This window comes from Vicia villosa, linkage group LG5 (assembly GCF_029867415.1).
Source record: "Vicia villosa cultivar HV-30 ecotype Madison, WI linkage group LG5, Vvil1.0, whole genome shotgun sequence".
Taxonomy (NCBI): domain Eukaryota; kingdom Viridiplantae; phylum Streptophyta; class Magnoliopsida; order Fabales; family Fabaceae; genus Vicia; species Vicia villosa.
The window spans coordinates 108,279,238-108,302,568 of record NC_081184.1 but is presented as its reverse complement, the minus strand read 5'-3'; the positions used below and the strand labels follow the sequence as shown (position 1 = coordinate 108,302,568).

Genomic DNA, 23,331 nt, shown 5'->3' with positions numbered 1-23,331 from the left:
GATTAGTTTCATACAAAAACATATTATTTACAGATATGGGATTCCAGAAACTATTACCACTGATCAGGGATCAGTGTTTATTGGTCGAAAGATGCAAGCTTTTGCAGCAGAGACAGGATTTAAGCTGTTAACATCAACTCCTTATTATGCTCAAGCTAATGGTCAAGTCGAAGCAGCTAATAAAGTTATTATAAACTTGATAAAAAAGCATGTAGGGAAAAAGCCAAGAAACTGGCATCAAACGCTCGACCAAATCCTTTGGGCCTGTCGAACATCACCAAAGGAAGCAATAAATACTACCCCATTCCGTTTGAATTTTGGGCATGATGTTGTATTGCCTGCAGAAATTCATCTACAGTCGGCTAGAATTCAACGACAAAGCGATCTTTCGACAGATGAATATTGGAGTATGATGTTAGATGAATTAGTAGAGTTAGACGAAGAACGATTAATAGCGTTGGATAGATTGATTAGACAGAAGCAAAAGGTGGCGAAAGCTTATAACAAAAAAGTAAAAGAGAAAACATTCATGGTAAATGATTACGTGTGGAAGGTTATTTTACCCATGGATCAAAGGAATAAATTATTGGGTAAATGGTCCCCAAGTTGGGAAGGACCGTTAAAAATTTTGCAAGTGTTTTCAAACAACGCATATGAAATTGAAGAATTAAATTCAGATGGTCAAATCTTGAGGATAAATGGTAAATATTTGAAAAAAATATAAGCCTATACTTCAAGAAATTCGTATAATAGAATAAAACCAAAATATTATATTAAAATGGCTAAAAATTTGGCCAGTCATTACAAAATGTTCATTACAAAGCACGTGGACAGTCAGACGGAAACAAAATTACAAAGAGGGAAAGTTATTTCTAAAATAGGCTAGCTTGGCCAACTCAAAGTCAATCTTAGAGTCAAGTCGAGACAAGCCTTGTCTAAGTTGTCGAACGCTATCTTCCAGTTTGAGAGCGTTTTCACCATGACCAAGACCCTTCAGAATCTCTTGATTGACAGTTTCAGGCGAAGGAATCTTCTCAGTTTGAGCCAAAGTGATTTTCTCTTGTTCAAGATCTAGAATTTTCTTGTTGAGAGCATCAATCTGGGCCTTATAATCAGCAATTTTGTTGTTGATTTTCCCTTCCTTGTCAGAAAATTTTAAAGCTTTTTCCTGAAACTCTTCAACCTTTTTAGTCGAGGCTTTGCTGGCATCTCACTCCCTTTCCATCTCGAGCTCTTTGTTCTTTGCTTGACGATCAATGTTTTTCTTGGTGATGAGGTCCCTCCAGAGTTGGTCGAAATATGCTTCAAAATCAAAAAAGAATTGAGCAACAACTGCTGGAAGAGAAGCTTTAATGAGTGAATCCAGTAACTTGCGAATCTCTCCACCAAGATGTTCAGAGCTCTCAAGGACAGTAAGAAATTCAGGTTCATCCAGGTGAGCTCGAAGTTGGCAAATAGCATCGACAAGGGAGGCGTCGATCTCATCATCAGGATTAGTTGACTAAACAGGGATATTAAGAGAACTTGGCCTCAGTTTTTGAAGTCGAAGGAGAGCCTCTAGAGGATTTGTTTTCTTCAAGTTCAGAATTTCCTCATGACTAAGAGAACTGTTGGAGTTAGTGTCATCAACAGTAAAATGTTGTTTGGACTGAGAAATGGCATTGTGCTCTGGATGAGAAGCGTGATTAGCAGTTTCGACATTTCCAATTGCAGGTTGAGCTTGGTCGACGATGGGATTGTCTTGTGGGTCAGTTCGGCTTCGACCTGGAGTATTAGCCGAATCAGTGGTGCTTCCAAAAGCGTCAGTCCTTTGAGGGCTAAGAAGGCTGGAGTCAGGAGCAGCCTCAACAATTTTTTCAGCAACCTCGACGATCTTCTTTTGAGTATGATCGGCAGTTGATGCACTCTGTTCAGAAGAAAAGTGTTAGAATATAACCTTTTGAAAGAAGTACACTTGAAGATCATGTTAAGTTATACCTCAGGAGGAATCTGAGACGAAGAAGGGATTATTGTTGGATTTGTTTGTGATTGGACAACAACTTTAGGAATGTTTTTGACAACCTTTCGTTTCTTTGCTGGAGTCGGAAGAGGAGGTCGTGAGAAAATTTCACTTTCCTGATTATTTTCCAGTAACCTTGCTTAGTATTTATATTTTCAATCGCCTGATTGATGTTTTCCAGTAACCTTACCGATGCCAGTAACCTTACTGAATATTTATATTTCCAATTGCCTGATCGATGTTTTCTGGTAACCTCATCGATGTCAGTAACCTTGCTGAGTATTTATATTTCCAATCGCCTGATTAATGTTTTTCGGTGTCCTCACTGATGTTAGTAACCTTACTGAGTATTCATATTCCTCCATATACTGCAACACATGGTTATTCACAAACCATGTGGTTAGATTACCTCATGTAATCCTGTGCATCTCCCTTAGAATCCTCCCTCAGTCAACTTCGCATCTCATTTGCTTCTTCCTCTTACTTTTGATCAACGCCCTTGGGTTAACCTCAGGGGGACATATGATCACAATCAGACGATTGTTATCGTGCTAGTACACCATAAGGCTAGGGAATCGCCCTCACATGATCAAGCGGACCACTCATAATTCGTTTTGGGCCTCAACCTTTTTTCTTGACACCCCAAAATTATTTCCTTTTGTTGACTCAATAATAATATACACCCCTTGTTTATAATAAAATGATTATTTAATTTATTGATTTAATTCCTATATTTTATTTAATTTAACTTATTTAATCTGTTTAATTTTTATGTTATTACTTGGGGTGTTCCCAACATTGTTTTCTATTCCCAACACTGTAATATAACTTATTTTGGTAAATATCATAATCACTACTAATTATTTTTTCTAACAATTACTAACTCTTTTTATTCAATTAAACCTCATTTTTACTGATTTCAAATAGCATTCAAATGTTTTATAAAAATTACATTGTGCATTTAAAATAGCTAACCAATCTCAAATTATTTTTCTACTAATATAATTCAAATTCAATATTATTTTCAAAAAAGATTGTGGATATATTTTCTAAATCAACTGCGAACTTCGACTACGACTACACTATTTTCAAACTCATACAAGGTTCAAGGAGATTTTTAAAACATTTACACCATCTATAAAAAAACTAACCAAAAAACTATGAACTACGAAATGAGACTCTGATTCTTCGCAAGGAGATACGTAGGCATGTGGTGAAAATCGAGGCGAGTCCCCTAACTAAAAAACTAAAACCCTTGCTATAAATATGGAAATAAATTGAATATAAACCTCATTTTAAACCTAAATATAAAGGGGGTCCCCTTGAGTACAAGGGAAATAAAGTGTGATTAACACCTTCCCCTTATTTAATCGACTCACGAACTTAGAATCTCTAGAAATTTAGGGTTATCTATTATATTTCCTTCCTCTTAGGATAAGAAAATAATGGTGACGACTCTCAATTTCAAAGTAGGGCGCTACACACTTGAAGAATCAACTAGTAGTATTCTCTTAGGAGCTTGGCTACGTTGGTGGAGTTATCTTATCTAACAGGACATCGAGAAACCGACTGAAAAGATGCATTTAGACATGTTGGTTGGTGGTGCCAAATCTTAGAAACATTGAAAGAGAATATTCAATAATTGCCTATTTATTTTTTAAATTCTTCTCTAATGTCTTTCCTATTGCATCTTGCATTAGTGTTTCTATGCTGTTTTTTTTATTCACATGTGGTGTTTTTTCATTGATTACATCTAGATTTTCATGAGAGAATTATGAATTATTTTTTTAAACAAATTTTTTCAAAAAAATTTCCAAAATAACCACACTTTCAAAAAATTTACCAAATTAACCATTTTTCAAAAAAAAAATTTCGCCACACAGAGGAGGCGCCACTCTATGTGGCACATGCTCCTAAAATAACACATAGACGCCATCCTCTCTGGCGCATCCTACTATGTGGCGCCATCCTGCTGATTTTTTGTAGGGGCCGTGGTGTGAAGTTTTATGTTCCATTTCTTAGCATGTGTTAGAATGAGCTTATTAATAATATTTAGGGAAATTCTCATTGGCCATTCCCATATGACTTCTCACAGACACGCAATGAAAACCCCAAAATACACATATATTTCAAATATGCATATTCGAAGACATTTTTTTTTAGAAAAAAAAGTGACTTCACATATTTATATATGAAATCACAATTTTTCTTGGGAAATGGGTGATTTCGGAGATGTATATCCGAAATATTCCAATTTTTGGTGTTGGGATTTTTCAGATATGCATATCCAAAAAATCCAATATTTGTTACAAAATTAAAATTAAGGTGAATTAATACAATTAATAGTATAATTAATTGTATTAATCGAAATATATAATTAATTATATACTATTATAATCAAGATATAATAATAATATTAGCCTAATAAATATTTAAATCGACACATTATTTTTATATAAAATTAATTAAAGAAAAAAATTTAATATAAATTAAAAATTATAATATTAATAGGAGTATATTTTTAACATGATAATTTTATTAATTATAATATATAATGTTGTAGTCATTTAAAAAATAATTACTTTTATAATTTGTGACAAATAAATTTTTAAAAAATTAAAATTTTATTTAATCTCTTTATTCCTTATTTATAACAATTTGTATTTAAGCTATTCTTTATTAATAATAACTTACTTTAATCATATTATAACTATATTATTAATAAATATTTTTTAAAAATAAAATCAAAAGAAATTTTGAATTTTGGTTAATTCGAATATGCATATCCGAATTAACTAATATCTCAAATTTTTGTTGGGGTGAATTCGGATATGCATATTGGAATTAACCAAACTCTCAAATTATTTTAGAGTGCCTTCAAATATCCATATTCGAAATGTATTTTAAAATTTTCAGGAGTATTTTTCAGCCCATACGAATGTAACGAGAAATTCTCTAATATTTATAATATCCACTTTTTTAGCATTAAAAAAATCATTATAGATGTTTTAAGCTAGAACTAGGAGATAAAGTTACGTTGATTTGCAGGCAAGGAAAGGAGTTCCATTGTGTTTGTCTCCTTGACCAATGGTTTCATGTTCATTCTTACCAATACTTATTTCATTTGTCAATATTTTCCTTCCAAAAATTGAATCCTAGCTATGTTTACATTCCCATGCCTTTATATTCTTTTTCTTCTTGTTTAGAAATATGCTCTTGTATGTATCTATTCTGAAATTCTGAAATAAAAATTGTAAGAAAGTTAAAATTAGAGAATTTCTCTCTCAACCCATGGTCCTTTTATGCACCATCGAATTGACCATTTTATCCCGTGTTTTTGTAGATGGATCTTCGGAAGCACCTTTTTTTTATTTAATGTTGTTCTGTTCCGTAGATGTACCTACGGAAGCCTTCCGTATATGCATCTACGGAATAAACCCACAACCAGAAAACCAAAACCGAAGCAAAACAGAAGCATCTGTAAACATAAAAGACATTTCATTGATTAACCGATATTACACTGAAATTTCAAACAGAAAATTAAGAAAACTAATAGATCTAAGAAATTACAACGATTAAAACAATGTCATCTAATCCACACATCATTTGAATGCAATCCATGTCCCATTTTACTTCAATCCACCAACGTTCCGTTTTTTCAGTCGCAAACAAGGTACTTGTTCTAAGCCTCTGAATCTTTTTTATTTCTTCTCCGGGTTTGTACTCCCCCTCTAAAAAATACATGATAGTCCTTTTGAGTTGGTCGAAGTAATGGATATTTCAAAACTTCACTGGCACAGGTGGTTTGACGGGAGAGAAAATGACATGCCCATCCCTTATGCGGTATTCTGGTTCCGGATCAGGACGCTTCATTGATGTTCGGTGACATCCATCTGGCCTAATGCGAGACATTTTTGTGTTTGTGTTGTGTGTTTGTGTTTAGGGTTTGTGCTTGTGTGCAATGAAAACCTCGAAACCCCAAATATATAGAAGCCTTTGGAGAATATGGACCACACAATCTCTGTCACAAACAGTTCCGTAAATGTATCCACAAAAGGGTCATACGTAACACCTTTCTGTAGATGCATCTACGGGAAAGACCTGTAACTTTATTTTAACACCCTTTCGTATATGGATCTACGGAAGTTTTCATGCTAATTTGAAACCATAACAGAAAGCAGTAGCAACATTTTTCATGAGACAAATACACAAAAACACACAAACACAAAAACACACAAACAAACAAACACAAAAAGGATTATATTGCAATGTTCTAGAGTGCATATATTACACTTTAAAACTAGATAAATACATCAAAAGAACTGTCGCCGGCTAAATCTATTGGTGGTTCCAATTTTGATTTTTCCGCATTTGAGATTTTATCGATATTATTCAATCTTTTGAATTCATGCATCCTATCAACAAATACATCCGACCACGTCTCGGCAAGTTCGGTATGATGAAGATTCCATTTCGGTGACGTAGGTGGTATGAGGCATCCCGGTTTCAAGTAAACTTGTACAAAATGACGCGATTTGGGGAGCCATCCAACACATATAATACGATCAATTGGATTTGTAGGAGGTGCGGTGCAGAGCGGAAAAAGGTTTCGGAAAAACCATAACGCGTCAAGTCAATGCATACCATGTCATATGCGTATGCAATAAGATGTCCCATTTCTGGAAATTTCATCCAACACGAAACCGGTGCGTAGGCGCCCCTCAAGGAACAAGAGATTCGTTGACCGATTGAAATTTTGTTTCGTCTCCAAATACCCGAGTGTACGAGTCTTTATGGTTCACCAACTCGTCGATAAGATCATGACGGAAAAGCTCATGGGCATCCTCTCCCTTACCAAGCAAAGCCGATACGGCCCAAAATCCGCAATTACCGTCACCCATCACATTGACGATCTGGTCGATGTATTTATGCATAAAAACCGGCATCTCGTTAATGAATGGAATTTTTGGAGCAATTTGTACCTCTTCAATTGATGGAGCAATAGGTATTGGAATCAGAACTTTTGGAATAATAGGTGTAAGAATCGGAGTCGATACTTGCGGATAGAAGTGGAAATAGGCTAGGCTAGGCTAAGATTTAGAAGGCCTGAGTCTGGCCTACGATAAACTTAAAAGGCCTAAGTCTGGCCTAAGGCCTATCATAGGCTCAATTTTTTGGCCTGACCTGGCCTTTTTAAAAGCCTGGCCTGGCATGAAATCCTATTTAAAAAGTCTATATCTCATTAAAGTTTTCAATTAATCTATATAACTTAATAAGTCTTGTAGGTCGGCCTATATATACATATATAAGTGAACCTATTTAGCATTTGTTATATATACATATAGGGTATCCTATTTAGCTTTTTTTTCTAATATATATGCATACATGAACCAACTTATTTAATGTATCTCTAATATATATGAAAATATAGGCCGACCTATAAGGCTTCATAGGCTTTTTTAATAGCCTAAGCATGGCCTATTTAATAAAATAAGCTTTTAAAAAAGCCTAAGCCTGACCTTTTTATTAAATAGGCATGGCCTGGCCTAGGCCTATGTAGGCTGGGCCGTAGGCCCCTGTAGGCCAGCCTGGCCTATTCCCACCCATACTTAAGGAACTTGTGGTGGAATAGGTGTCAGAGGCGTCTTGCTTAGGCGAGCTCCCTTGTTTTAACTCTTTTGGGATTTTTGCGATTTCGGAGTAGGTGAGTCGGGAAAGAGTATGTCGACGTGCTCACAATATGAAGGAGACCGTGTTGTCGGGTTGTCAATTGGCGTAGACCTCACTTTCTTCGGAGTACCTTTTTCTTAACGGGTTGAGACAGCGGTTTCATGTCGGTTGTTTTGGGAAATTCAATCCTCTGCAATTGTTATTTGATGTATAATTTCGTATAGTCATCGGCCTTCGAAAACCTCTCTTGTATCGCCTCCAATTCAGAAATAATAGAGATATTCGAATCTTCTTTGACACAACCATCATCATCATCAAAACTAAGTCTCACGGGAGACCATACATGATAGTAATGGTGCAACCACACTTTGCGGTATCGCCACCAATTGTTTCACCTTGATTTGCCTCGTGAAAGATATAATTCAATCCAGCCCGAGACACATTGCCTCTCAATTGAGAGTAAAGGATGTTGTTCTTAAGTCGATGCTCCAAAATCGTAATGCTCCGACCAAACGACGTTTGTATTTTGTTATGTTGGTTCGAATCATGTGATTTATGGTGTCCCATGCTTTACACAAATCACCCTTGCTATCACACAACCAACTTTTCAAAGTAGCATGTGTCGAATCAACTCTATTGGTGGTTGTATTCCCAAGGTGTTTGACCTTATTAGTCCACGCACAAACAAACTTCTCCTTCACCTTGTCAAGAATGGTGCTTTCAACGTATTTCAATAAATCGGGATATTTTTCACATATTTTCTGAAATTGCAATACGGCATCGGCGTACAATTCTTTTGTCGACGAACTTGAAATACGAGCCCATGCATCCATTCTTTGGTCAACAATCACATATTACATGATATGTGATGTCGACAAAGTAATGCATCGGAAGAAGAAAATATCTTTGCAACCACATTCATCAAAGCGAGGTTGCGGTCCGTAACAATCGCCTTAGGCATGTCGACGTGTTTTATCAAAAGTGAGCGAAACACCTCCAAGGCCCACCTAAAATTATCCTCTTTTTCACACTCTAAAAAAACAAAACCAACGGAAAATATCTTCTCGGTGGATATAATGCCGACCATCTCGAATAATGGGAGTCGATACTTGTTGGTCTTGTAGGTAGAATCGAGAAGGAGCATTGTCGAGAAAGTGTTGAACAACTTTATGGAATCCAGATGAGTTCAAAAAATATCTCGGACCGTAACCTCGTCATCGCAATATCTGTACCGCACCACATATTTGTTATCATCCGACATTTTAAACAAATGTTGCATCTCGCTCCTATCTCCCCTACTATCCTTTTTATTGCGGCACCGTTGATTATACACTTGCCTTATATTTGAAATATTGACGGGTTCCTTCCTTTTCAATGTGGCAAGTATATTTTTCGGTTGAACAAAATTCAAGGACATGTCTTTAATAGATGTCTTCTCAACCGGATTGAGCCGACATGCCACCGGATGACCTCGTAATTTTGCGCACAAATCATGGTTATGCAAACCACAAACAACCGAGCATCTCCACTTCGTGCTATCCAACATGTAACAACGGATTTTAAATGGACACTCGCATTGTGCCCGTGTCGTCTCTTTTAAAATTCTTTAGAGGAGGATGGTATTTCCTGCTTCTTTCGCACAATATTGTTACAAATGAGTTTCTTCTTGCCATACCATTATCCGATCTTCCTATCACCACACCAAAACCAAGACTAGTTGTGTTCCTACGAATCCATGTTAGCATGCTTTCACGATCATCAAAGCCTTGCTTGTTACGAAAGTCACCTCCGACATCTACCACATTTACGACTACCCCATCGATACTCGTAGCTACATCGACTAAAGTAGCTAATTCTCTTAAAGTATTATCGGGCTGCACCATACCTATTTAGAAAAAATCACACAAAATTACAAGATGCTGGGAAAAAACTGTTGGGACTATTCCGTAGATGCATCTACTGAAGTGTTCATCTTCAACACGTTCCGTAGATGGATCTACGGAAGCAACAAAACTTTTTTGCAGATAAATTCATTGACAATGTGAAGAATGTGGTGGTTGAAAGTGATTATTTACCTGAAATTCAAACTCTTCTTGCTCCCTTTGATTGTTGCACCAAAAACTTTGAGTGTTGGAGTGAAATAAGGTATTGATGATGTGGGATTTTTAGGGTGTGGAGTATGATGAGTTTGGAGAAATGGAACAATGAGGACTGATCATGCTGGTTCAAACTATATCAGACCCTTCCGTAGATGCATCTATGGAACAATGTGACACTAAGCTGTTCCGTAGATGCATCTACGGAAACTTCCCTTAACATATTTTAATGTGTATTTTTATCTCAGAAACACTAGTTTATTACCTTTTCGTAGATGCATTTACGGAAGGAATCAAAGTTTTTTAAAATTTAGGGTACTTCCGGATGTGAATCTACGGAAGCTAGGGGCAAATGTAGAATTTTGGATGGTGTGTAAGATAAACATGGAGTGAGTTGAGAAGATTTCTAAAATTAAGATAGCGATTCATTAGAAATATTTTATTTTAATAAAATAATTAATAATGTAATGACGAAGACATAAAATCTAAAAAGTTGGCCTGTTTTCAATCTGAATTTTTTTGAAATTATCAATAATTTATGTGTTAAAGTGATAGAGAACTTTGTTTTAATTTCAATTGAACCTCACATATTAAAAGTGATAGAGAACTTTGTTTTAATTTCAATAGAACCTCACATATTAAAAAAAAATGATATCATAAAATAATATCAAGAAATTAGAAGTTCACATATAATTGTTTTTAAAAATTCTTAAACATGTTTGATTTTAGATTGAACTTTTTAAGGCTGAGCCAAAAAGACCCTGTTTAATATGGGCTCAAGATTTACTACCGAGCCCGATTCTAGATGGGCTTCGGACTATCCAACTCTAAATGGACTTTTTTATTTAAAATAATTAACATAAAAATTCCATAATATTTATTATTAATAAAATTAAAAAATATATTGTTTTAAACATAATACATTTTTAAGTACTATATTATCTCTTATAAATACTATAATGTGTTTCTAAATACAATATATGTCTAGATTGTATAAAATAATACTTGAATATTTATTATAAGAGAAAAACTAGTATAATACGATGAAAAATGTTGATTATATTAATGTATAATATTTAAAAGAGAAAGATTGAATATAATAGAGATAAAATTTAGTGAAGTCAGAAAAGTCAATATGCTATTTTGGTGTAAAATAATATTAATATTTTTTAAAAAATTTATAATTATTCGGGCCTATGGACTACCCACGGCCCATATGGACTAGCCCAAATGGATAGCGGCTTTTCAAGGCTGGGCTAAAAAGGCTCTGAAAAATATGGGCTCTAATTTTAAAGCCCAAGCCCTATGATTTTTCGGGCCTAGCAGGCTGACCCATATGGGCTAGTTCATTTTGACAGCTCTAGTCATGCTAACATGTGTTTTATACACATGTTAAAAATATTATAATTAGAAAAAAATTAAATATAATTAAATATAATAAAATTATATCTAAAATTTCAATAAATTAAATGCACGTGTTTCAAAAAAATATTATATAAATAGTTTATTAACCTGTGCCATTGGAACACATGTTAGCTTTTTCTAGTGATAATTTATTTTAAAATAATATAAATATATTGATTAATTAATTTTTTATTATATTATAGAATTATTGAAAATATAAATAAATATACTTGTATTAAATTAAATTGTATTTGCAACATTAAAATCAATCAAGAGCACTAGGATGAAAATGAAAGAAAAGTTATATCAAAAAAAAAAAAAATGAAAGAAAAGTTTTCTTAGATATTTGAATTAGAGCAAAATCGTGACCGTGTATTGTTGTGTATCCTCTAGGGAATGAAAAGTACGGCTAATAGAGCTCCACGTCATCGATCCGCAAATAACATCAGTTGCCAATGGTAACGAGAGAACACTTTCATATATATAAAACATCACCTCGTCGAACATTTCTCATTCACAGTTTTTCAATCTGCATTTTACTTCTTCATTCAATTTCCAGTTTTCAAATTCTTAAGTCAAAATGGCACCAAAAGGAGAGAAGAAGCCAGCTGAGAAGAAACCTGTCGAGGAGAAGAAGTCCACCATAGCTGAGAAGACTCCTGCTGAGAAGAAGCCAAAGGCCGGGAAGAAGCTACCCAAGGATGGTGGTGCTGCCGCCGGAGACAAGAAGAAGAAGAGAAACAAGAAGAGCGTGGAGACATACAAGATCTACATCTTCAAGGTTCTGAAACAAGTTCACCCAGACATTGGTATCTCAAGCAAGGCCATGGGTATCATGAACAGTTTCATCAACGACATCTTCGAGAAGCTTGCTGCTGAATCATCAAGACTTGCAAGGTACAACAAGAAGCCAACTATCACTTCAAGGGAAATTCAGACCGCAGTCAGGCTTGTTCTGCCCGGAGAATTGGCCAAGCATGCTGTGTCTGAGGGTACCAAAGCTGTAACCAAGTTCACAAGCTCTTAAACTCAATATTCTAGATCGTTATGTAGTAACTGTTAGACTTATTTATATTTAGCTTTTACCTTTCTAATGTTGTAATGTTGCGATGGGATCGTGCTGATCCTTGTTGTGTATGAAAATGAAGGACATAATGATATTGGGTTTCAAAATTGCTTGTTTGGTTCAATTATTTTTTTCTTATTAATTTTGCAGCCTCTTCAATTTATGCATAAACTTATGCTGGACGAAGTTTTTTATTATATGCCACATACAAATACTGACAAAACTGTTCTACAGAAATATTTATCATACGTTTTGTAATTCTTGCCAAACTCTGTTGAAAGTCTGCATTATGACTTATGTTAGTTTGCTTGACTTGGTATCTTTTTTGTAGTGTTAATGTTATAGGTATGGTGTTTTCTTGCACACTGCAGAAACATAGCATACCTTGGTGGTTTGCTCATCTATCAATACACACAGTTAATTAAAAAAATCAAGAGTGAAGTAAGAAGCCTTTGCTAATGGGTCCAACTCGGATCCGGCTTCAGTGACTTTCACGCGGGAAAGTCACCGTAATTTTAAGCTAATAGCTGCCATTGGATTAAATAAAGGGTTAAAAAAATTCCAAGTCACTTCTCTTTTTAATTTTAGAAACATACAAATATAGTTTTATTTCTCCACAGCCTACAGTTTCTTTTCTCCACCGTTTTGGCCGCCGTCACAGCCTACCGTTCCTTTTCTCCACCGTTTTGGCCGCCATCACAGCCGTTGCCATCGTCGTACAAATTGCTGTCACCTATTTCTTCTCTCTTCCTTCATACGTTATATTCCTCAGCTTTTAGCAAGGCTTTGTCAATCACGGTAAATCTCTTTGATTTTGTTTACAATTGATTCCGCCGTCGTTGTCGCCGTCCATAAATTGCTACCATTTATTTCCGTTCTCTTCTTTGCGCTGCTTTCTCACTTAGGTAAATCTCTATTACTTCGTTCATAATCGATTCCTCATCGACATCATCAAATTATAGGGTTTCTTTTGCACAATTTAATGTGTATATCTCATTACATAGAATCATTAGAAGTTGTTTTGTTTTTGTTATGGTTCTGGTTTTTCTTTGTATTTTCTATACAATTGATTCTAAACTGATTGTAACAAGTGATTTCAATTGATTTGTGTAGCAATTTCCTTCAAAATGTAACAAGATACCAAATTGGTGTGGCTGCTGTAGCAAATTGTAACAAGGTAACAAGTTAGTGTGGCTGTTGCAACAAGTTGTAACAAGCTTTCAATTGATTTGAAGTTGTTACAAGCTTTTTCTTCTCTAGGTGTGGTTGCTGTAACAAATTGTAAAGCATTCAATTGGTTCCAAGTTGTAACAAGTTAGTGTGGGTGCTGCAACAAGTTGTAAAGCTTTCAATTGGTTCCAAGTTGTTACAAGGCTGCTGCAACAATTGGTGTGGTTGCTGTAACAAATTGTAAAGCATTGAATTCCAAGTTGTAACAAGTTAGTGTGGCTGCTTTGACAAATTTTAACAAGCTTTTTACCAAGATTGACAGCAAATACACAAATGGATCAAGACAACTCTGCAGAATTAGTATAATAGGATTATAGAATAATAGAAAAATTGTAAATTAGTTGCAACACATGATGAACTTTTAGTACTGTTATTTTTGTATCTGTCATATACTATCCTTTTGTAACTTTTGTAACTTTCTTTTATGAATATAATGAAATGAGGAAACTTTCTTCCATACAATTTTCTTTGTAACATTATGCACATATTACATCATGATAAGTTCAAATATATATATATATATATATATATATATATATATATATATATATATATATATATATATATATATATATATATATATATATATATTATCATGAATATAACATTTTCTACAACACTGTCATATAACAGAATTCATGAATATATCTAATTCTGCTCCTATTGTCAAAATATATCAACATGCATTATCAAAATATATCCAATTTATGGATATAACTTTTTCTGCAACACTGTCATAACAGAATTTATCCAAATATATCCAACTTCAATAGTCAATACACACCAAACTTCAATACACACCTAAAGAGATCCAACTTCCTTTACATGACATTCATAACATTTCCAACTTCTATATACACCAAAATATACCAAAATAATATATATATATATATATATATATATATATATATATATATATATATATATATATATATATATATATATATATATATATATATATATATATATATATATATATATATTACATGTACTAATTTACAAAAATATACCAAAATACAAACAGTACATGTACTAAAATACAAAAAATTCAACTTAATGATCTATTAACTTCGATCAGTGTAATCCTGCAACGTCTGTTTCGTCAAGTGGTGCCTACATTAAAAAAAAAATTAACATCATGATAAGTTATATTTAAGGATAGTTATTTTTTCAAATGAAAGTTATATTACCATCAAAAAAGCTGTAAAATTAAATTGGTCATCTTGAGTTTGTTGAAGCTCATAAGTTGGAGGTGCCGAACATGATACTCCGTCGACCATATGACTTGTTAGTTCTTTATCCTAAAATGATTATAAAAACGTTAAAGTAATAATAATACATGTGAAATTAAAATAAACGATTTACACATCAAATTATATACCTGAGAGGCTTTACTACATGGTTGCCTTTTAGGTGCAGCTTTTTTTTTGCAATAGATTGCTTCTCAACCCAACCTTTATGCCGCTTTTGCGATTGTCCCTTTAAGCGAGTGCGTTTCTTGAATCCCTTTGGTAGCATAACATTAGAACTTGAAAATGTCGGGTTATCATGGCTATGATTGTCTTTGTCTTGTGATCGACGTTAAATTATTTTCTTATGCATGAGGTCGACAGTGTCATCAACAATCTTGAGGTCTTCCTCTTCACATGATGCTGCCACCTTTATGAATATTGAAACAACATGTCTGAACATTCGAGTCCTAGACAATTTTGGATCGACTTCAACATCTTTTCCCCTGGAATCTTGCACGATACCATAACGAGCTTGTCTTGTCCACCTCCTTAAAATATACTCATGAGGAATGCTCTTAACATCATTTGCTTCAAGTACTTTCAATGCATGTGAACAAAGTATGCCAAAGGTCTCAAATTTTCTACAACTACAAGTAATGGAAGTTGAAGCACGATCATATGACACACTCCAATATCTTTCTGGATTTTCCATAGAAATGATATATTCACATAAAGTGTGAGACTCATTTCTATCTAATATCGACAAAGCTAAAAATTGCCTAAACTCGCTTTGAAACAATTCAAATACAGTGTGTGTGTATACTTTTCCCATTTGTATTAGAATTGGGCTCATCTCATATATTAACCTTGTAAGCTTATATGAGGACTCATACTCACATCTTAATTCATTTCCTCTCTTCTCTTCAACAACTCGTTCAAAATGCTTAAAGAATTGTATGATATCCACATTTGGTTTCATACAATATTTGAAGTGAGCATTCAAACTTTCACTGATTTGAGTACTTCTCATGCCAAGTGTTAATGTTTCCTTCATATAACATGAAGCCCATTTATTTTTTATAGCATAAACTGATTTGGTCCAAAGACACAACATCGCCAAAATGCCCGTAATCCAAAATCATATTCGCATCACACCAAAACACATTAGTAATTTGTTCTTCTATATCCATTTGATATGCATGAAAGAAAGACGGATTCTCTAATAATTGTCGTTGAAAATACTGTGAAAGACATCCAACCTCGCCGTACTCCATACTTCTTTGCCTTCTTGCATTGATGTAATTTTTAACATCCACTCGTGTAAATCCAACATTAGCTCTATGCCCGACATGTGTGCTCATAAGTTGAAATGTTGATTTCTGCCTTAATTCGGAGTCATCGGCTAAATCAATCTCATGTGCTTGTACTTCAGTTATTTTTCTATGACATGCAAGCATGTGTGTTGTCTCAGGAGATTGTAGAGAATGATTATGTTCCTCTACAAATTCACGAATGACCAATTTTCCATTATTACATACAAGTGAAATTCTAGCTTTGCAATCAGTTCTAGTCTCAGCTCTGTGAGTGCTAACAAAAGCATCTATATTCTTTCTCTTTCGTAGTCCTTCCTTAGAACAAACAAACTTGCATGATGATATGGTGCCGTCTTTATTCTTGTTTGCGTAACGTTTTCTAACTCCAAAACCAACATGTGCACTATAAGAAAGCCAAAATTGACTTGCTTGTTCTATATCATCAAATTCCATACCAATCTTTGGCTTCCAATCATCATTTAAAGAAGTCATGTTTGATTACATTATCTAAATAAAACAACCTGAAAAATATTTTAAAAAATTAATATTAGTAAACATGATCATGTGATGGTGTTGTTTGCTAAAGTATTGTTTTTAAAAGTGATTTCAATCAATAAAATACTGTCACCATTTCAATAACACACATCTATATATATATACACAAGTAATATAAAACTTAGGGTTTGGATTGTGGTTGCATCAAACAAAACAAAAAATAAAGAAAGTTAGTCTAGTTTTATAAAGTGTTGTAGAATAAACCCTTTAATCATTCTTCAGTATTTTGCCACCGAATAAAATTAATTTCTCATTGTAACAGTGTGTGTTATACATAATGTAGAGAGGGAAAAAAGTAGTGAGAACATAACTCGTATGAAGGCAGAGAGAATAAATAGGTGGCTGCAAGTTGTACGATGGCGGCCACGGCGGTGACGGGAACAAAACGGTGGAGGAAAGAAACAATATACTGTGAAGAATAAAAACTAAAATAAAATAAAGTTAGTGGTGAAACAGGTATCTCGATTCAAAGATTCAAACAACAAAATCTCGATTAAACTTCTTACATAACCACAAGTTTCTCAAACCAATCACAATACTTATTAGCACATTTATTCACTTCTCTTTTCTTTTTCTTTTTTCAAAACTTTTTCACTTTTTTTTTTCTTTTCACATTTTTTTCTTTTTCTTTCTTTTCAACCTCATAACAACAACCAAATAAGTACACAACCATTTCTCTCCCCTACTTGAATTCGACCATATCATCATGTGAATACTCCCTACTTTCTAAGGTAAGGTAAAAGTTCATACCAGAAATCGTGGTTGAGGTTCAAGAAAACAAAGAATCAATCATCCATGCAAAAATGACAACTAAACACTCAAAGATAAGCATTTAGCAAAAACAACATGGACATTGACAAAAAGGCCCAAAAGGGTTAACAAATGATCACACACTCACAAGGTGAATTGACTATTTAGTTATGGTGGTTGTGCTCAAAATGAAACAAAATGCCTTGATCCTTTTCATGCTTTCATAAAATCAACATAAACAAAAGATTAAGCATAATAAAATCCAGTTAAAACAAAGATTGTGGCCTCCAGCATATGTAAACAATGGAAAGCTTCCTCACATTTATGGTTTGGGAACTAAAGTGATTCAATCAACAAGCAAGTGAGGCAAAAGAATGAATCGTATGGTAATTGTACAAATGAAAAGTTTCCTAAACATGCTATGTTATAGAAAGCGATAAATGAGTACCTTGAATGATACAACTTCAAAAACAATATCCTACCATACATCCGCAAGTTGAAACATTCAAGCTTTGGAAAATCACCTCAAAAATCTTCGAATCACCAAACAAAATTTGAGTACAAACAACCAATAAAAGAATTAGAAAAATAAAACTAGTATCTACTACTAAATAGCCTTGGTGAAAGTGGGAAAAAAAGAGTGAAACAAGTGGGATGGGAACCCCACTGGTACAGAGCAGAAAAACAAAATTCTGCTATGCTCGCTTAGCGGGCACATCAGAACTCAGAAAAATCAGAATTGCACCAGCTGTTTCAATCACTCGCCACTTCACCTAAATACCTCATAAATAGAAATATAAACAACATTTATAACCGTTGGGGTGCCTCCCAACAAGCGCTTGTTTTACGTCGTTAGCTCGACGCCTTTATTGTTTTGGTGTTCGGAAAGTAGTCTCCTCTCGTCATGCCATGGTGACGTCTCACTGTACAAGCCTAAAGAAAGTGTCCTAACCAACCACTCAACAAACGTTACGGGTACAAATATATACAATGATTAAACGAACATAAAGGAAAACACAAGTATACAAATATGTACATGAACAAACACATATATACAAACATGAAACACATTTAACTATTAACATACACAAAGAGAAAAGTTAGTGAATGTTGGATTCACAAGTTGAAAAGTGAAGATTTGCTATTAAAGAGCTCATCCGAGATCAACATGTTTCACCAACATTCACCAATAAAAGTATACTTATATGTAACATATACAAGAAACTATATGGTGAACATAAACAAGTAAACATGTACAAGTAAATATATACACTTGAAACTATACAATATATATGTTATATACAAAGCTCAAAACCACGAAAACTATTGCGATGCAATTCACAACCATCCCCGGCAACGGCGCCATTTTGTTGACTGCAGTATAGGGCAAGCAACAAAAAAGATTTGGAAATATTGATCCGGGAATTATCGTCCACAGAGATGGAGAGATGCCATTCAACAGTTTCTACAGTTTCGAGCTTGGGATTGAATGAGCAAAAAGTAAACAAAGATATAGACAAGAAAAGAATAAACACATTCTTAGAAGAGAAATAACTTATCAGGAATGTAAATATATTCACTCTTCACAAACATACACTTACCAACCCGTTATACTCAACCTACGATACTCATCTATGTTATCACGTATCTCTCACATAAGCGTCCATCTCTGGAGCACAAACGAGATCATCTCACAACTAAGGTTATCTCTAACGCAAAGTCACGAGAACATCCGTGTTCTCGCGTCGGCGATCTCTCGCGCGCCGCTCAAACACGAAAGCATTACGTACAGATACAAACGGTGAATGCTAGCTCTAAATCTATCTCTAGAGTTCAGAACCAACAGATTATCATCCTAGATAAGGATTCAAGAAGTTTATCTCTAAAGCACCCCAAATCCCCAGCATAGAGCAAAAATCCAGAACAACATCAACACAGATTTGTAAAGCAAGTTAAACATAACATTATAATCGGTAAATATACATAAGATTCAAGTAAATATACAAACAAAACCCAACCAAAGAGAAATACACAAAGAAGAAGAGAAATGAACCGAAAATCTCCCGGTTTGTCAGCTCCGTTCGACGCTCAATCCACCCCCGATCATCCAAATGCAACCTCCGAAGATGTTTTCTAAGCCAATTCTACTCTAAGAATGAAGTTGATGGTGTTGGGACTCAAAAATACCCAAACCATGACCTAAAAATTGTGTTTTGGCCCCTTTTAACGAGCTGCTGTCTTAGCAGGTCCGCTTAGCGGACCCCCTCCGCTCAGCGGACTCAAAATTGCATCCAGACGCTGATTTGCTCCGCTGGAGCTCCGCTCAGCGGACCCCCCTCCGCTTAGCGGAGTCTGCTAAAAATCAGATTTTGTTTTCGCCATAACTCGAGAACCGTAACTCCGAAATGCGCCCGGTTCGAAGCGTTGGAAAGCTTATTCAATGCTCTATCCAATGATGAATGAATGGAAACCAAAATGATGATTTTGGTCATCCTTATTTTGAGTCTTTGGAAGTCCTCTTGATGGTGGCTAAGCGGGCTTTCACCAAAATTGCGAAATCGAAACCGTGCCTTTGACACTTTATTCCTCAAGGCTCCAATAAGCATGAATACCTATAAAAACAAAGGAAAAACTATCAAATGGTATAAAAGTATATGAAAATACAATTATTCACAAAGTATACGTATTTATATACAAAACGGGGAATTATTCAAACAGTATTAACAAAAGTATCGATAAGTGCCACTATTTACATACTCAAAACATCGACATTTTGGCACTTATCAGCCATCTGACATGACTCCTGCAGTACTGATAAGCCATGTCATATGGCGCCTCCACTACCTTTATAGGAGGAGCCATCTCATATGACTCATCCTTGTAAATGTGTTTTCTATAAATAAATAAATACCCTTTTTCTCCACTATTTTTCTCACTACACCTTCTCATTTCCTCTCAACTTTTTTCATAATGGGCTCTGAGATTTTCACAAGAGATGGCTATGTATTCTTCTCTTCCTAGAAACCGACGATAAAAATAAAATTTTGGCACATCCATTCCATGGAACGTTTTTAGAGAGAGTTGAAACACTGGTTAGACTGGGACATCCCAAAGGGCGAAGAAATTAGAAGAATTCAAAAAAGAAGAACCGCCACCTCACTTGCAACTGGAACGTCTCGCACTTGGTTGGAGAAAGTTGAAAGAGACAGAGACGTAATGATGATGATGCACGGATTAATGACATTGTTTTGGTGCTTGTAATTTCTGAGATATTTTGTCGTGTTGTTGGCGTTTTTTATCCGCCGTATGTGTTCTTTTTTTAATCGTTATGTCATTTTATTTTTAGCAAGCGTATGTGATGTAACAAATGTTCTTAATGAAAAAAGTCTTGTTTAGATCTTAAAGGAATCGTGCATACAAATTTCAATTGGTTGAGCCACTAACACGTGTGGGACAATTTTTTTATTGTGTCCGACTTGACGGCATAAACCACACTTCTTTCTAGTTTGTCAAGCTCGTCCATTTCAATTGTGACACGCTTGCTCTTGGGATGATCCTTTTTATTTCTTTGCATTTGGTCTTTGTGCCAAACAATTTCCCCCTCGTACGCAGGCTAATAATTCTCTTTTGCTACCACTACAAAGCCATTGTTGTATACGTGGAGCAATGTCTTAAACATGTAAATGAGAGACAGAAGTGCTAATGCATCTATGTGAGAATGGGCACATGCTGCAATGACATGGGACATTTGTTGCAAGGAAGATGTTGATGGAGGAAAGAAGAATTGCCATTAAGGAATAACGTCACATAATATCCTCTATTCTGGTTGAAGAATCACTTCATTTGAAATGCCAACAAATTGATATTATTTTGAAGGAGTTAGTATCCCATAAGAGGCAAAATGACTACACTTTAAGGTATTCCGTGGAGAGTTTCACCCATCGTAAATGCGTGAGAAAACTAAGATAATCATCATGGATTCCTTAAGTAGGACCTTGATCGGGTCTCGTTATATTGCACTAATAATATTATTTAGCATCACATTGATGTTGATGTCAATTAGCTCATTGGTTAAATTTTTTTGTTACAAATAACTTTTATCTGTTAAATCAATGTTGTTTTTTCGAGCTGATTCTATCTCTTTTTTTTCTTTGTGTAGTTCTGATGTCAAGCTTGCAACAACATTTGATGAATTTGCATGAGCTTGAATTGACAAAGGTGAGTCGTCTAATTTTTCTTCCTTTTCCACTCCTAAATTATGAATGCTTGAACGTTTAAAAACAATGATAGCTTCTCACATCAACTCAGTACATACTTTGGAGAAAAGTTAGTGTTTGACATAAAAGATAACAATGACTTGACAAATATAAAATTTTTTTTCTTTCTAAAAGTGCTACAATAACCTAAGATACAAGTAAAAGGAAAACATGAGAGCATATCAACAACACATATAATAAGAAGAAGAAATTTTGTTTCCTAATGTCAAATAATTGTGAAATGGTTTAGTTCAATTATAGATTTAAGTATTGTTTTTCTACCATTGAGTTAGTTATTTTATCACAGTGTTGGAAAGTTTAAGGTTGATCTACTTATTTCAGCGATGGCGTAATTGTTACCCCTTCAACTTGGATGACTTTTTTGGAAAATATATTCTTCTTGTGAGTTATTGATAATAATGTTTGGATTTTTAGTGAAAGGAAACTTTGGACCTCTATCTGTACCATTAATCTGAACCGAGTTATCGATTATGGATCAATATGAATGACTCATGGAAAATATAAACAAGTTAAAGTATACCTGACAAAGACTCATATACGATACACTCAAATGCTCAAGTTAATAAGTGTAAAAGAAGTGAAAAAATAAAAATCAAATATCGTGTAATGAAATGAGGTAAAAATTTCATAAATAAAATTTTAAATGATCAAAAGATCGGTTTTTAAAACCGAGTGGTAAATCAATTTATTTATTATATGTTTTTAGAAATTTAAATCTATAAAGATTAAAATGTATTTAAGTCAAATTAAATAAATATTTTTACGATAGTGTTTTGAAAAACAAATTAAAGTTTGAAAATAAAAAGACCGCGAAATCCAATCGGTAATATCCACTTGGGCGCGCGTTTAAAATTAATTGGGTCATCGTGGAATGAAAGCAAGATCGTAACCGTCTATCGTTTTGTTCTTATAGGAATGTAATGTAACGGCTACAAGAGTGACACGTCATCGATCCGCGAATTACCGCAGTAACCAATAGTAATGCGACAACCTTCTCATATATTAATCACCGCAACACTCTTTCCTCAACCACAACCAGATTCAATCTGCATCTTATTCCAATTCAAAAACCTTAGTTGTCAATTTCTTCAATGGCGCCAAAGGGAGAGAAGAAGCCTGCTGAGAAGAAACCCGCAGAGGAGAAAAAGACCACCGTTGCCGAGAAGGCTCCTGCTGAGAAGAAGCCAAAGGCCGGAAAGAAGCTACCCAAGGACGGTGGTGCTGCCGCCGGTGACAAGAAGAAGAAGAGAAACAAGAAGAGCGTTGAGACATACAAGATCTACATCTTCAAGGTTTTGAAACAAGTTCACCCAGACATTGGTATCTCAAGCAAGGCCATGGGTATAATGAACAGTTTCATCAACGACATCTTCGAGAAGCTTGCTGCAGAATCTTCAAGACTTGCAAGGTACAACAAGAAGCCAACAATAACTTCAAGGGAAATTCAGACCGCGGTCAGACTTGTTCTTCCAGGAGAATTGGCCAAGCATGCAGTATCTGAGGGTACCAAAGCTGTAACCAAGTTCACAAGCTCTTAGATTGTAAATTTTTTTATTCTGTTTCCGATCTTGTTTGCTGTGAAGATTTTGAACTTTTATCTTTTATAAGTTGTAATGAAGTAGTGGGAAACGGTAAATCTTTACTGTGAATGAAAATGTTGGATTTGAGAAGGTACAATTGCGTAATGGTTTAGTTTAATGTTAAAACTTTTGTTGTTCTTTAATGGACTGTTTCTTAAC

The 23,331-nt window shown here is 34.6% G+C and overlaps 2 protein-coding genes and 1 pseudogene across 2 annotated transcripts; 2 read left to right on the top strand and 1 right to left on the bottom strand.

The window, feature by feature from the left end:
- Positions 1-11,694: 11,694 nt before the first annotated feature.
- On the top strand, positions 11,695-12,342 carry LOC131607013 (probable histone H2B.1). The gene has a single exon (XM_058879078.1). The coding sequence runs from the start codon at positions 11,750-11,752 to the stop codon at positions 12,194-12,196; it is 447 nt and encodes a 148-aa protein (XP_058735061.1). The 5' UTR covers positions 11,695-11,749; the 3' UTR covers positions 12,197-12,342.
- Positions 12,343-14,539: 2,197 nt separating this feature from the next.
- Positions 14,540-16,519, bottom strand: LOC131605137 (protein FAR1-RELATED SEQUENCE 1-like; annotated as a pseudogene).
- Positions 16,520-22,633: 6,114 nt separating this feature from the next.
- On the top strand, positions 22,634-23,315 carry LOC131607012 (probable histone H2B.1). Its single transcript, XM_058879077.1, has one exon. The coding sequence runs from the start codon at positions 22,684-22,686 to the stop codon at positions 23,128-23,130; it is 447 nt and encodes a 148-aa protein (XP_058735060.1). The 5' UTR covers positions 22,634-22,683; the 3' UTR covers positions 23,131-23,315.
- Positions 23,316-23,331: the final 16 nt, after the last annotated feature.